Raw genomic sequence first — 15,242 nt, forward strand, 5'->3', positions numbered from 1 at the left:
TTTCCAATTCTCCAGTTGTGGCTTGACAACTCTGTCACAATTCTGTTTTTTATATTTTTTGAAGGAATCTTTCAAATAGTTTTCAAGAATGATCCCAAGTTCTTAAATTAAGCTTTTATTTGATATCCTGAATAACCCAAACAATTTGAACGTTTATTTACAAACTTTATTGAACTATTTAAAGTGTGACACTTTTTTGCATGTTCTTTTCAACAGTGTCTGAAATTGTTGTTCTATTCCTATTAGTTTACCTTGTATATTACATGAACATTTTCTATTTTGGGTGAGGTAGAATCTGCAGGACTAACAAAGTCTTCATGTATAACTATGTAACCACTGCTGTCCATTATAAAACAACTGAAAAGTAGAATAAGATCATGATATAATTTGAATAACCACAGCTATCTTCTTCAATGATAATGATAATAGAAGTTTTTAGTGACCTTGACTGCATGGCTATACAGCCCTTGAACAGGCTGAATCTTCTGCAAAAATAGCAGTGGTTATTTTCACCAAATTTAATAAGATTATAAAAACTTGTAAGTAGTACACATTTTAATATAACTTATGATCAATTTTAATTATATAAGATAAAGATTTTTCAGAAATTTGTTTCTGGAAAAGTTACTGCAAAATTCAAATTAAAACAGTAAATAAGGGAGATTATCCATAAAAAAAATCTAAATTGAAATACGATAACAAGATATAAAGCATTTTGATATATCTGCAAAATGCCTTAAAGGATTAAGTTTATTAATCAATACATGAGTTTTACCAACAATATTCTTGATGACCTAGGATATTTCACAAAAGTAATCCTAGGCCACGTTTTTTTAATTTGTTGGTTTACGGATTTTTCCCATAAAAAAGTCGGGTAGGTCGGTCGGAAAAAAAAAGAAAAAAAAATATCTTTCAAAACGGAGAAAATATGCAAAATAAATATATATTTCACCTTACTAACAAAATGTTTGTCTTATTTGCTGTTTCTTAACATTTAGTTCAATGAAATATTATTAATCAGTGAAAATGAACATCGCATGGCATCGTTTAATTACTTCCTGTAAAAAAGGGGGGTTGCACGGACAAAGACGAAATTAAATCGTCATTTAACAAACAAGAAAAACAGATTCGCGTAGCTCTCAATCGATTCCAGAAAAATTGGTAAATTATGATCTTCAATCACAAAAACTAATAAAGAAAAAAAATGTAAAAACGTCGTACAAAAATAAGTTTAAACACACGTGTCGACTCGTCCACTGGAAAAACAACAATATCGGGTTAATCAGTTGTCATGCAATCCGGTTTTTATCCCAATGATTGATATTTATGAAACAAGAAAATTTCATAAGAATTCAATGGTTAATATTCAGTTCTTTAATTGATGTTTTCCACCTGTCAACATTTGGACAAGTCTATTTCTCTGAGATGATGCATCTTACGGACTGATGACAAATAAGGGAAACGAACTTATTTTGTAATAGGTTTTCAACACAGGTTTCGTTCCGCAAAATTATTTGCGCAAAAGACATTTCAAGGTCAGTTAAATTGATTTGTCTATTTTTAGAAACGTAAATTGGAAGTTTTATTTTTCACAACAGAAAGTGTTATCAACTTTGTTAATGATTAATGCATTTCATTTTATAAAAAAAGAAAATTTTAATTATTTTTCAGGGATATTGCATTGATAAGGGTCGGCGGGAATAAAAAAAAGCATGAAAAGTCAATTTTATTTTTATTCTGAAAGTCGGCAAAATCGGGTCGGCGGATCCGTAAACCAACAAAATAAAAAACCGTAGCCCTAGTATCCATGATGAGTTTATTTACAACATCTGGGTCAATGCTACTGCTGGTGGAGTTTTCTCCCTGAGGGTATCACCAGCCCAGTAGTTAGCACTTTTGTGTTATCAATGAATTAAAATTATCATTGAGATATAGTTATAATTATAAATTGACTGTTAACAAAAATTTGAAAGCTTCCAAATAGTAATACTCATGTTTTTGTACCAGCGGAGGGTCCAAGGGTTGGAACCCCCTTTTTTGGACAATTAATTAATGCATTTGAAATGGGAGATAATTGTTAAAACTCACCCTATATCCTTGGTTCCCCTTTTATCCTTGGTTGGGCCCCTCTTTTAAAATGGCTGGATCCACCCCTGTCAACCCCCTTCTAATAGATTACCTTAGCTGTATGTGTTACAAGCTTTTGGAAATTTGGGTCCTCAATGCTCTTGAACTTTATACTTTTAAATTTTTTTTAATTTTTTTTTAATTCTATTTGAGAGCGGCCACACACCAATGAGTGTTTTGTAGATTAAGGATTTTTCTAAATTAACTGTTTTGTTGTATACTGTTGTTAATTTTGACTAACCTATACTGATGTATACTGTTGTTGATTTTGACTAACCTATACTGTTGTATATTGTTGTTTATTTTGTTGTTTATTTTGACTAACCTGTACTGTTGTATATTGTTGTTTATTTTGACTAACCTATTCTGTTGTATACTGTTGTTTATTTTGACTAACCTATACTGTTGTGTATTTTGACTAACCTATACTGTTGTGTATTTAGACTAACCTATACTGTTGTGTATTTTGACTAACCTATACTGTTGTATACTGTTGTTTATTTTGACTTACCTATACTGTTGTATATTGTTGTTTATTTTGACTAACCTATACTGTTGTGTATTTTGACTAACCTATACTGTTGTATACTGTTGTTTATTTTGACTAACCTATACTGTTGTGTATTTTGACTAACCTATACTGTTGTGTATTTTGACTAACCTATACTGTTGTGTATTTTGACTAACCTATACTGTTGTATACTGTTGTTTATTTTGACTTACCTATACTGTTGTATATTGTTGTTTATTTTGACTAACCTATACTGTTGTATACTGTTGTTTATTTTGACTAACCTGTACTGTTGTATACTGTTGTTTATTTTGACTAACCTATACTGTTGTATACTGTTGTTTATTTTGACTAACCTATACTGTTGTATACTGTTGTTTATTTTGACTAACCTGTACTGTTGTATACTGTTGTTTATTTTGACTAACCTGTACTGTTGTATATTGTTGTTTATTTTGACTAACCTATACTGTTGTATACTGTTGTTTATTTTGACTTACCTATACTGTAGTGTATTATGACTAACCTATACTGTTGTATATTTTGACTAACATATACTGTTGTTTATTTTGACTAACCTATACTGTTGTGTATTTTGACTAACCTATACATTTGTGTATTTTGACTAACCTATAGTGTTGTGTATTTTGACTAACATATACTGTTGTGTATTTTGACCAACCTATACTTTTGTGTATTTTAACTAACCTATACAGATATGTATTTTGACTAACCTATAATGTTGTGTATTTTAACTAACCTATACTGTTGTGTGTTTTGACTAGCCTGCTGTTGTGTTTTTTGACTAACCTATCCTTTTGTGTATTTTGACTAACCTATACTGCTGTGTATTTTGACCTACCTATACTGTTGTGTATTTTGACCTACCTATACTGTTGTGTATTTTGACAATCTGAGTAAGTGTTCTGCATCATCTGATAAAAATAGTTGATTGTAAAATCTGTTCCAATCACTGCTACAGTCTGACCAGATGTTGATCCTCTATAAAGATTAAATGTATAATTCACATTGTAATACACATTGTAATTCACATTGTAATACACATTGTAATTCACATTAAACCAGAAGTCAGGGGCTTTACGTTGTTGAAACAAATTTGTGTTTTTTCTATTACATCTTTGGAAAAAAAAGGGTAGGTGGGTACAGATTTTTTTTTATTTTATAATTATTTTACTCTATTGTAGGGACATTCTGACTTATAAGATAAGAAAATGTATTCTAAGTCAGGTTACATGAAACACTATACAGTTTTATCCTGAGCTCTGTAGAGCTTTTTGTCCACATTTATAACAGAAACAATATATACAAATATAGACATATGATATAGAACATTTAGGACATATTCAACATACACAATAGACAATATATATAAAGACATCTATATTGCATAAGCTAAAAGTTCATATATACTTTGACAGTGCTTATTGTAATACGAAAAAAAAAAAAACATAAGATTAGGCTATTTTTGGCTTAAAAATGTGGGGAGGGAGGGGGTAGGATGATGGGGAAACACTAGACAGACAGACTGACAACTATTTGTTTTTGTTATCTAGTTATAGACTGAAGTCATTGGGTTGCTGTCAAATATCTATACTACATTGGCAATCATACCCATGTCATCATGTCTCCTTAATTAAATAATGGACAGACAGACAGACAAATATTTGTGTTAGCTATTTAGTTATAGAAGTCATTAAATGCACTCTGAAAGTATTGCCTTCTATATTTTGTAACAGTTTAACAATATAATTAATAATAGACTAAGACATAATGGCTTACCTCCCTTCTGTGATAGTTTTACTAAGTGTTATCAGGTACCCAGATCCCCAAAGATCCAGGTACGGAGCAGAGACCACATCCTGTCCTTTCAGTGCTATAGTTCTTTTATACCTTCAATAATATAATAATACTGGAAATTCAGAAATTATTTTGAGCTTTTATTAATGCCAATAATGTGACTGGAGTAGTATCGCAATATTTAGAACTCACATTTTAGTAACCGAAACATAGACCTGTGTATAGACTTTTCAAAAGCACATTGATTAAACTTGGAATTTTGTCCATTCATAAAAAATTGCAATTATAATAAAAGCATGCAATAATTTCAGCTGTAGACATAGTGTTGTTTTCTGTCAGTTGATCCATGCAGATCCAGGGTTCAAGGAGATAGGTATGTCAAAAATATTTGCATATATAGAGAGACCTTTTATAGCTGACTTTGCGGTACAGGCTTTGCTCATTGTTGAAGACTGTAGGGTGACCTATAGTTGTTAATTTCTGTGTCATTTTGGTCTCTTGTGGAGTGTTGTCTCATTGGCAATCATACTACATCTTCTTTTTTATATATGAACATCATGGCCCCACTTTTAAAATATAGGTTTAATTTATGTACAACTAATATATACAAATCGTACTTGTAAAATACAAATTAAATTAACACTATGTATTTGGTAAGGGTACATTTTTGATGATAAGGATAAAGTAAAGGTTATTTTTTGTAAAGTCTAAATTCAAGATGTATGTTTTATCCTAAAACTTAGCAATTTATTAAGAAATAAAACATATTCAACTATTCTTTAAATTTGAAGTATAGTATGAATTGAAAGGAAAAGGCAGGTTAAGGACAGTTAAGAAAATCTATAATGCAATATGATAACTAAACTCATATCTTCCTACGATATCAACGTACCAGGCCCTTCTTGTGTGGTCATAGTTTTTAGGTAGTTCAACACCAGGATATAGCCTCATCACTCCATCTGCTGTACCGATATATCTCCATACAACAAACTCAGATAACTCTCTACTAGACTTCCAGATACTTTCAGCAGGGTATGTTGAGGAAACAGAATTCAATATGGATTCCTGAAATATAATGTATACCTACAGTAATTTCAGAAACTATTGTAATGTTTTTATTGTTGGGAAAATTTTGACAGGGTTTTAATTGCAATAATTTAAACTCTAATATTTTGATTTTTTTTTTATATGAATTAAACAAAATTTTTATCAATATTGGAAAAAAACAAATCTCATTAGTATTTTAGTGGTGAATGACAAAATAACAATAGAAAATGCACACAATTATTTCTGAATCTACAGTAAATAAAATAAAATAAAATTGGTTGAACATTTTGGAATGACATGAACTAATAAAAGTATATATTTTTTCAAAAGAAAAAAGAACCATAATTCCTGAACAGCAAAAGTGAAATGGTAATTATTGATATTGACATAATTTTCCTTATTAGGAAACAACATACTGTATAAAAAATGGAAAACAATTATTAATTGAAAAGTTTAAAACTATTGACTGGATTTTATGGGAAGCCTCAGGTGACCAGCCTGTCTAGCCTTCTACTGTACTATCAAAATTTAATAAAGGGGTTTCTAACAAAACAATTACATGTACTTTAATTTAAAAACAAATGACTTCACATACAAACCTTTAACCCTGGATTATTCACGACATTTTTCCCTGTTAAAAAGTCTTCATACTTTGTAATCATTGGTTTAGTTTCATCTATATCCAGATAATTAAATGGCTCTAGAAATGCACCAGGGGTCAACATAACAACAGATTTATCTGTAACATAAAACATATTATTTATGCATCCTTCAAATACAGCTATAATATTACAGGTAAAAATAGAAATTTGAAACAAATAAATATTTTACTCAGCCAGAACAAATTGCCTAAAAGAATCATTTAAGCAATGACTGACATTTTAGTTAACATGCAACTTGCCATTTCCAAATCTAAAGGATCATGGTTAATTTGATTATTCTTTCCTAAGAATGAAAACACCTCCAACCATTGGTTGAATTTCCTTATTATTTGTTCTAAAGCATTCACATTGTTTTGGTAAATGCTTTTAATTTTTTTTACCGAGAAAGCACTTGATTCGGAAATGGTTAATAATATTGACTAAATGCTATTTAAATTACCAAAGAGTGTTTGATTAATACTCAATAGCAGATAACAATATATTGAGGAAATATCTTGCTGTCATGTAAAGATAATAAAACAGAATATATATATGGAAACAAGCTACACTTTTTTTGTGAAATAACAAGACAAATGCATTATTTGTCATGTATGCTACATTTGATAATAAAATCTATGATTTATATTCTCAAGCAAGAAACTATTGAAGATATGCCTTTAAATAAAGGGAGATAATTAAACTGGAAACTGAAAATAAGCACACTTTTGCGAAGCTATAAGAAAACAGAGCTCTTTTTCCTGAAAGTACCTAATATAAATATTGATTTATCATTCATATACTTTTGCTTATATTTGCAACAGGGACCTTTGAGAGGACTAGATATAATGTTTTTATTATCATTTGCGGTCACAAAAAGGCCTTTAAAAATAGCTTAGAACTAAATTACACCTAGAGAGATGGTAAGGAAAGGGAGAGCTACTTTTAAATTACAGAGAGTTTTACACATCACAAAACGAATGAGTTTTTATTTTCTGATCAGAAAGAAAAACATCAATTTTACTTTTTTTTTTGGTTGAAGGGTTTTTCTACAAGTTACCATTGTCAAAGATTCATGAGCCTTTGACCCTTCTATTGTGGTATAGTGGAATCAATGATAAAAAAAAACCTGTCTTGTGTAACAGTCTAATAAGGGGAGATAATTACCTTTTGTACCCAACCGTGTAAAATGTTGACAGTTTGACCCTTCTGCTGTGGTATAGTCCAATCGATGATAAACAAAACTATCTTGTCTAACAGTCTGGGGACCTAGTAAAGGCTGTTTAATAAGGGGAGATAATTACCTTTTGTACCAAACCTTGTAAAATGTTGACAGTTTAATCATTCTGTTGTGGTATAGTCCAATCAATGATAAACAAAACTATCTTGTCTAACAGTCTGGGGATCTAGTAAAGGCTGTTTAATAAGGGGAGATAATTACCTTTTGTACCAAACCTTGTAAAATGTTGACAGTTTAATCCTTTTGTTGTGGTATAGTCCAATCAATGATAAACAAAACTATCTTGTCTAACAGTCTGGGGATCTAGTATAATAGGCTGTTTAATAAGGGGAGATAATTACCTTTTGTACCAAACCGTGTAAAATGTTGACAGTTTGATCCTTCTGTTGTGGTATAGTCCAATCGATGATAAACAAAACTATCTTGTGTAACAGTCTGAGGATCTAGTATAGGCTGTTTATCATTATCACCAACAACAATACACACGGAAAAATTACTCTGACTGACCTAAAAAAATAGAGATTGATGTTTGTGGAATTCCAATATCAGAGCTGTTGTTGTGTTTTCTTGTGGCTGCTTGTAACTTTCAAATAAAAGTATGTACCTGATGTTTTTTTATAAATTTAAAAATTCATAAACTGGAGAGAGAATTTCTGAATAAGATTGTATGAGATAAATAATGTCCATGACAAAGCATGTAAGACCATTAAATTTTGTTTTACAAACTTTATTCTGTATGTTTTTTATGCCATGCCTATTTGATGCATGAAACTGAGATTTTATTGAAGTGAGCAAACTTATAGTTATAATACAAAGAGAGTCTAAGTATATATTTTCAAATAGAAATATTTCTAGCTGTAAAAGCAGACATTTTTGTGGAGGATTTAATTTCATTTACTTCCTGGAAAGAATAAATCCATGAAATTAAAAATCCCAAGATAATTCAACCTACAGTACATATATTAAACGTTCAATTGACTGGAAACCGCGAAACTAAATTCCAATAAAATCTTATATAAACACAAAACCACGAAATGTTAACCCCACAAGAAATTAATATTTGTTCAGTATCATAGATGACTTACTGGTTTCCAATAATAATGTGATAGGACGTCTTCAGTTTCAATTCCCTCGTACAGCATGTTACCCCTTGGAACTGTCCTTTTTGAATATAGTGTTTTATTTCCTGTTTTTCCACTGCAAAAATAGAAATGATAAAATTTTGAAATTTCTCCTGCCAATGGACATATTTGATCTATGCAAAGACAATATTACTCTTCAATACATTGTTTGGTTGTTTTAAACTTGCCATAATACACGTACATGAAATGTAGGTATTATGACATGAAATGTAGGTATTATGACATGAAATGTAGGTGCATATGTCACTGAGAACGCAATTTTCAACTTCTTATTTTTACGAGCATAACTTCTTTTAAATTGTTTAAAAAATTTATGAAAATCTGACACTGAATGTGCAAATGTAATGCAATTTTCCATAACGTACACAATATCTGACACTGCCCTGCTAGCTAGTATCTGACTCATGATACATGTATATTTGACAAAATAGTAGCTTACATGGGATAGTATCGCACAGGACATTTTCTGACTCAGGAAAAGTATCTTATGCAGGATTTTTTATCCCATAAGTTGAACTATAAAAATATGTAGATGTGGTATGATTGCCAATGAGACAACTCTCCTCAAGAAACCAAATGACAGAGAAATTAACAACTACAGGTTACTGCATAGCCTTCAACAATGAGCAAAGCCCATATTGCATAGTCAGCTATAACTGGCCCCTAAATGACAAATGTGAAACAATTCAAACAAGAAACTATCAGCCCAACTTATGTACAAACCAAGAATGAGTCCAAAGTACATGGATGCCCCACTCACACTATCATTTTTCACGAACAAAATGTTGTACGAACAGACTCACAGACCAGAAAATATAATGCCCCTAGTGAGGCATAAAAATGAACCTAAGAGAATTATGTTTATTTAACTTACATTTTCATAGATTCTATAACATTAGAAGCTGATGAGGAGCGTTCTAAATGTTCAATGTTTACATATATTGGGTCGTCCTTCACACTATCAGGTAATGGTAACAATGGATGAATGAGAGTTCTTCCTGTTCCATCAACAATGAATGCATATGATAGCTCTCCTTGTCTGAAGTATGAAATGTCCGACATAATGTCACTCACAGTCGCATCAGAACAAGCCACGCCCACCAACTCTCCACCACCAGGTCTATAGACAGGCAGGCATATAGAAGAAATCAAACCTATAATTGCAACATAATTAAAAATAATTATAACTACTCGATAGAAAGGTTGTCATTGATATTACACTTAACTTTAGTGGGTCTAACAAAAACCAACTCATTTAGCATTCTATTTTTTCTAAAGTTTACGTTACTGACAGTCAAATCAGAACAGGCCACATCCACCAATTCCCCACCATGTCAAAAGACAGACATACAGGCATATAGAAGAAATTAAATTATGATTAAATCATAATTTATTTAGACAAAAATAGTAATACAATAGAAAGGTCATTATATTTTTACAGATGAAGATTGGCATATTTTTTTTTTAAATCGTCTTAATCATTATTCAATACTCCTTTTCCCTGAACGTCATGAATGTGAAGTTATTATACTAATCACAGAGTTTGTACTTATATTATAAGCAACACATAAGGGATCACATGTGAAGCTGTTTATGTTTAGTACCCTTCAGGGGCACATTATTGTGATCCCTGATTTTTTTTGGGGGATCACATGTGAAGCTGTTTCTGTTTAGTACCCTTCAGGGGCACATTATTGTGATCCCTGATTTTTTTGGGGGGATCACATGTGAAGCTGTTTCTGTTTAGTACCCTTCAGGGGCACATTATTGTGATCCCTGATTTTTGTGGGGGGATCACATGTGAAGCTGTTTCTGTTAAGTACCCATTAGGGGCACATTATTGCTCTATCATTAGTTTTCTATCTTTTGTTTTGTATACTGTTGTTTATCTTTCAGTCTTTTCACTTTTATCGCCATGGTGTTGTTATACATTCCACATTTGAGTTTGAAAAATTTGTTTGGTAGCTTTTGTCTCTCTTCCAAAGACAGCTTGGTACCGGGTAAAATAACTCTAATATATATAACGCCAAAGAAAATGCAATGGAAAGTTTTTGTCTAAGGAAGAATATGTGAAGAACAAACAAGACTGTATCCGGCAAAAACTAAGGATATATTAAGTGTCAGATCTGTAATTGTGTTTCACAGTATAGCTTACTGATAAAAACTCTTTGTTTTGGTAGTTGCTTTTGAAAATGAGAATGGAATGTACAACTGACAGACAGGCAGTTAAATCATACAACTCTTTTGAGATATAAATAATGTCAAAGAATATTCAAGAACAAGAATGTGTCCATTCTACCACAATGTCCAACTCGAACTGTAATTCTCTATGTTCAGTTGGAAATGGGGTCACAACGAACTCTAATTTGGCACTTAAATTAGAAAAACTATCTTGACCAAAATATTTCATCTAGGGGGGTGCAAATAGACTGATGAAAGAACAGACAAAAGAACAAACAAACAGACAATAACACAAACATAAAGGGGGCATAAAAATATAAGTATAACTTTAAAAGTAATATATACTGTTGCCATGCATGGTTGTGGTAGTTATAAATAGTTTTTTAGAAGTTTTACAAACATTATAATTGTTATATTAACAAAAACATACCTATCCCAAATAAATCTTGGTATGGTACAGAAAATATTGGGTTCTGAATTTTTTCACTGCTACTGAAACGATTGTAATATGATGCCATTGAAGATCTCAGGAAGTCAGGATTAGAAATGTGCTTGAATTCACCACTCTTTACACATGTGAAAAGAAAAATACAGATGTTGGAATTTTAATAAATTTGGCGATAATGTAGGCTGTAAAAAAATATAGATAAGAACAATTTTAGCAATTCAATGTTGGCAGATGATTTCTTTTGTTTGATAAGTTCAAATGTTCAAATGTCATATCATCGAATACCAATTTAATATCTGGTTAAAAGATGGTACCTTGCATAACTGTTAATTCTCAGTATGTTAATTTGTCTTAAAGTAACAAAATAAACTCTATAAGAATGATATAGTCAAAACCTGTTTAACTTGCCACAATTTTGCGCCTGTCCCAAGTCAGGAGCGGCAAATAAGACTAAGACTACGACTCTGGCCTTTGTTAGTCTTGTATGATTTTTAATTTTAGTTTCTTGTGTATAATTCGGAGTTTAGTATGACGTCCATTATCACTGTACTAGTATACATATTTTTTAGGGGCCAGCTGAAGGACACTTATGGGTGCAGGAATTCATGCTACATTAAAGACCCATTGGTGGCCTTCGGCTGTTGTCTGCTCCATGGTCGGGTTGTTGTCGCTTTTGACACATTCACCATTTCCTTTCTCAATTTTATTAAACCCAACCTCAGTGGGACTTAAGATTTTGTTCGGTTTTGGCCTATGTTCTGTTTTATCAGGTTCACAAGACATACAATTTGAAATGGCAGTGCTTAAGAACATGTTTGGTTTATACAGGTTTTTGGTTTATGCCAGATTCCGCTTTGCCAGCTGGTTTTCTGTATTCATTTTATTCAAATCTGAAATTTGGACAAAAAACTATAATAGTCAATGAAGCCTAAAAATAAAGGTTAAAGCCATCCTATCATTAAGTACTATTTTGCTAATTCAACCAGCTACACCATGATAACATGGTAGGTTTTTCATAAAAATTACCAGTTTCACTTTAGAGTCTTTCATATAACTGACTATAAGGTATGGGTCTTTCTCATTTTTGGAGATCAAAATGAAGATGATGATAACCAAGGTCGTAGGACATTGGGCAAATACCAGAGTGCAGTTTGATATGCATTTTAAACCAAATGACCATGCAGTGAAGTTTTGTCTAAATGATATAAGTAAATGTTCTGTCAGTCAAGAAGAATGGTTTAATGGACAAATGTCCAATTGCTTTCCCAAAGACTTGTAAACCACTAGTACTCCTGACTTTTAATTGAAATTTACATCATAGTCATTTGAACTCTGGTTGGTATCAGTTGTTAATAAGTAAGTTAGTCAACATAATATACATGATAATAACAAACAAAACATAAGCTCTGGTTAGCTCTTTAACTGACTAGTTGTCTTGTTGGCAATCATACATACATACTCTATCTTCTTTTATAAGGTATCCCTAAAATATAAATAGCAATATAATACCTTTATTTCGCCATAACTAGCATCAGTCCTGGTCTGAGCGGCCATATCCTTCAACTTCTGTATGGCATTAACATTTAATTCTAAAATAAAACTATATAATGCAGTAAATTATACAGTTATATGCAGTATTTCAAAATGTTTGCTGAGCTGAATATATAAGATTTTGGAATAACATATACATATTAATGAAAATATTGTGATGTTTTTATCACTGCAAAAAATGCATAATTTACTCGCATTTTGAAAATTTTACATGAATTAAACAGGATTTTTCTCAATGTCACAAAAAATCAAAATAGCAATTTAGTATAACATGTATAAAATGACAAAATCGCAATGAATGCATGCAATAATTTCTGAATTTACAGTAAATGGTCTCCATTTGTTTTTTTAAATTATTCATTTAGAAGTCTACAGAACTCAAGTGACTCTTACCAGGTATTATACATGTTATACATGTTATATATGCAGTTTTAACATTTGTGTGATGTTGATTACTAAAAACTAAGCGTATTTAACAGTTAAAGTTTAGGTAAAATACTCAAACTTCTTTGCACAGATGCTTTTTCAGGAAGAAGCGATTGAGCAAACTAAATATCTGTTTCCAAAATTGGTGTTGAACTGAGTATATTTAGTTTCAAAGTATTTTACTGACCTAGGAACAAGTTTAAAGTTTATATTCTCTAAATTTAGAAATAAAATGTCAAAGTAAATGTCAGAATGATGCTACTGCATCTTACAATTTTGTCAATCTCAAGACTGCTTTGACGAGCTCATAAGATAATGATAGATCTCTTCAATTGTGAATTTTATTTTCAATCTAAATAAAACCATTTCTGGTAAAGTAAAGCATGTATCACAAAAAGGGATAGTGGTAAAATTGAGCCCATACTTACGTTGTCCCAGACCGTATGTTAATATCACCACACTGTTATTTATCTTTCTATTTTCTTCCTTTATAACATCAAGGGGTTCTCCACCAGCTGTTTTTTCACCATCAGTTAAAAACAAAACTACTTTTCCTGAAAAAGTAAATTTATAGGAATTAAAAATTTGCATTTTTCAGCGCTAAGGCTAACCTCCTCGACATTTTTGATTATGGCGTTAAATACTATACTTAATACCATCCTAATTTTCCTTATTTACCAATACATATTTGGATAAAGAAATGTATTCTACTACAAAAATATACCTTTTAGAATTATTTCAAACTATACATGTACAGAATAATTCTCTAATTTTTCCAAATTTTTTGACATTTTCCTACTGATTGTCACAAAATTGTTCTCCTCACTAGTGAAATATCTGTTCTCAGCAAAGGATTGGTCAAATTTAATTATGATGTAAAATTTTCTTGGCTTCTTCTGAGTTTCCTGTTGCGATGTCAAAAAGAAAGGCGATCCTGAGATAAAAAAATATCATACAAAAAGATCAAACTATCTATAAAGAAAACAGCAATTTGATAATGATTCATGATTCAGATCTGTTCAAGAAGGTTTTTTATGACATATTTAAAGTAGATTCCCCCATCTAGGTTTGTACAATAGTCGTACACAATCAGTTTTATTCTTTGCCTAATTACTTTCAAATTTTGAGACAGATTTGCAAATTTATGTGTAAGACTGCTAAAATTTGTATAAAGAGAAATTGATGACATTATATTATTCAAAATGTTTATGCTAAACCAAAATGTTTGTTTTAAGATTTAAGATAACTCACAAAGTAAAAGAAATTATATTAAAATGATAGTGAAATTTTCATTTTTTTGTCACTATAAGCAAGAAAATGATTTTTTTCTTATTATTCTCTTAGCACAAATCATGTTTGCAAATTGTGAAACCTGTTAAACTGAAAAACACATATTTTATTTCAAAAATTCTATAGCATAGATTTCTTTTGATTCACTAGAATGTGCTTTTTCATGTGCTATATATGAATTTGGGCATTATTTACTGATGATCCACCTTAACTTATATTCTTTAATACCTCTATCATCAGACATATCCGGCTTGTTCACAAAAAAATTGAAGGCTGCTTTCATTGCTGCTTCGTAATTAGTAGATCCGGCACTTCTGATAAAACTCACTTGACTCTTCATGAATTTAATATTAAGGGGTGTGGCTTTTGCTAATTCTGTTCCATGACACCCTCTGCCAATCATGCCAGATCCTGGGATGTAAGCAGAGGAGCTGAAAGATACTACCCCAAACTGAAAAAAGTAATGTTCATAATTAGGGTATAAAAATAGGAAGAAAAATATAACAATAGGGAAAATAAGTTTCATAACATTTGGTCATTTGGTTGTTTGAGGCAAACAAAATAATTCTAGCAATTTTTCCATTTTTCAAGGAGCATAATACCTGAAAGGTAAAAGTGAAAACACCCAAATTCACCATTGATCTGTGTTGTGTTGTAATAAGCATGTATAACATTCATAATATTTGGTTGAGAACGGAAACTAATTTTGGGACAGATATATAGCCTGACAAGGGTACACATGGTAAAACTTTATGTACCCTCTGTTACAGCTTAGGCAATTATTAATATTTGGAATAAGAGGTAGGAAATCTTTAAAGCTATC

The 15,242-nt window shown here is 31.0% G+C and overlaps 1 protein-coding gene across 1 annotated transcript in view; it reads right to left on the reverse strand.

Moving 5' to 3' along the window:
• LOC134689921 (VWFA and cache domain-containing protein 1-like) overlaps positions 1-15,242 on the reverse strand; it is a 30,988-nt gene that overhangs the window by 13,091 nt on the left and 2,655 nt on the right. The window contains exons 5-16 of the mRNA XM_063549886.1: positions 14,648-14,870; positions 13,558-13,683; positions 12,662-12,741; positions 11,135-11,270; positions 9,398-9,677; positions 8,467-8,578; positions 7,723-7,888; positions 6,103-6,242; positions 5,349-5,521; positions 4,439-4,549; positions 3,527-3,640; positions 252-357 (exon numbers count right to left, since the gene is read on the reverse strand). Coding sequence (XP_063405956.1) covers positions 252-357; positions 3,527-3,640; positions 4,439-4,549; positions 5,349-5,521; positions 6,103-6,242; positions 7,723-7,888; positions 8,467-8,578; positions 9,398-9,677; positions 11,135-11,270; positions 12,662-12,741; positions 13,558-13,683; positions 14,648-14,870 — 1,767 coding nt within the window. The remainder of the gene's footprint in view (positions 1-251; positions 358-3,526; positions 3,641-4,438; positions 4,550-5,348; positions 5,522-6,102; positions 6,243-7,722; positions 7,889-8,466; positions 8,579-9,397; positions 9,678-11,134; positions 11,271-12,661; positions 12,742-13,557; positions 13,684-14,647; positions 14,871-15,242) is intronic.

This window comes from Mytilus trossulus, chromosome 11 (genome assembly GCF_036588685.1).
Source record: "Mytilus trossulus isolate FHL-02 chromosome 11, PNRI_Mtr1.1.1.hap1, whole genome shotgun sequence".
Classification (NCBI taxonomy): Eukaryota; Metazoa; Mollusca; class Bivalvia; order Mytilida; family Mytilidae; genus Mytilus; species Mytilus trossulus.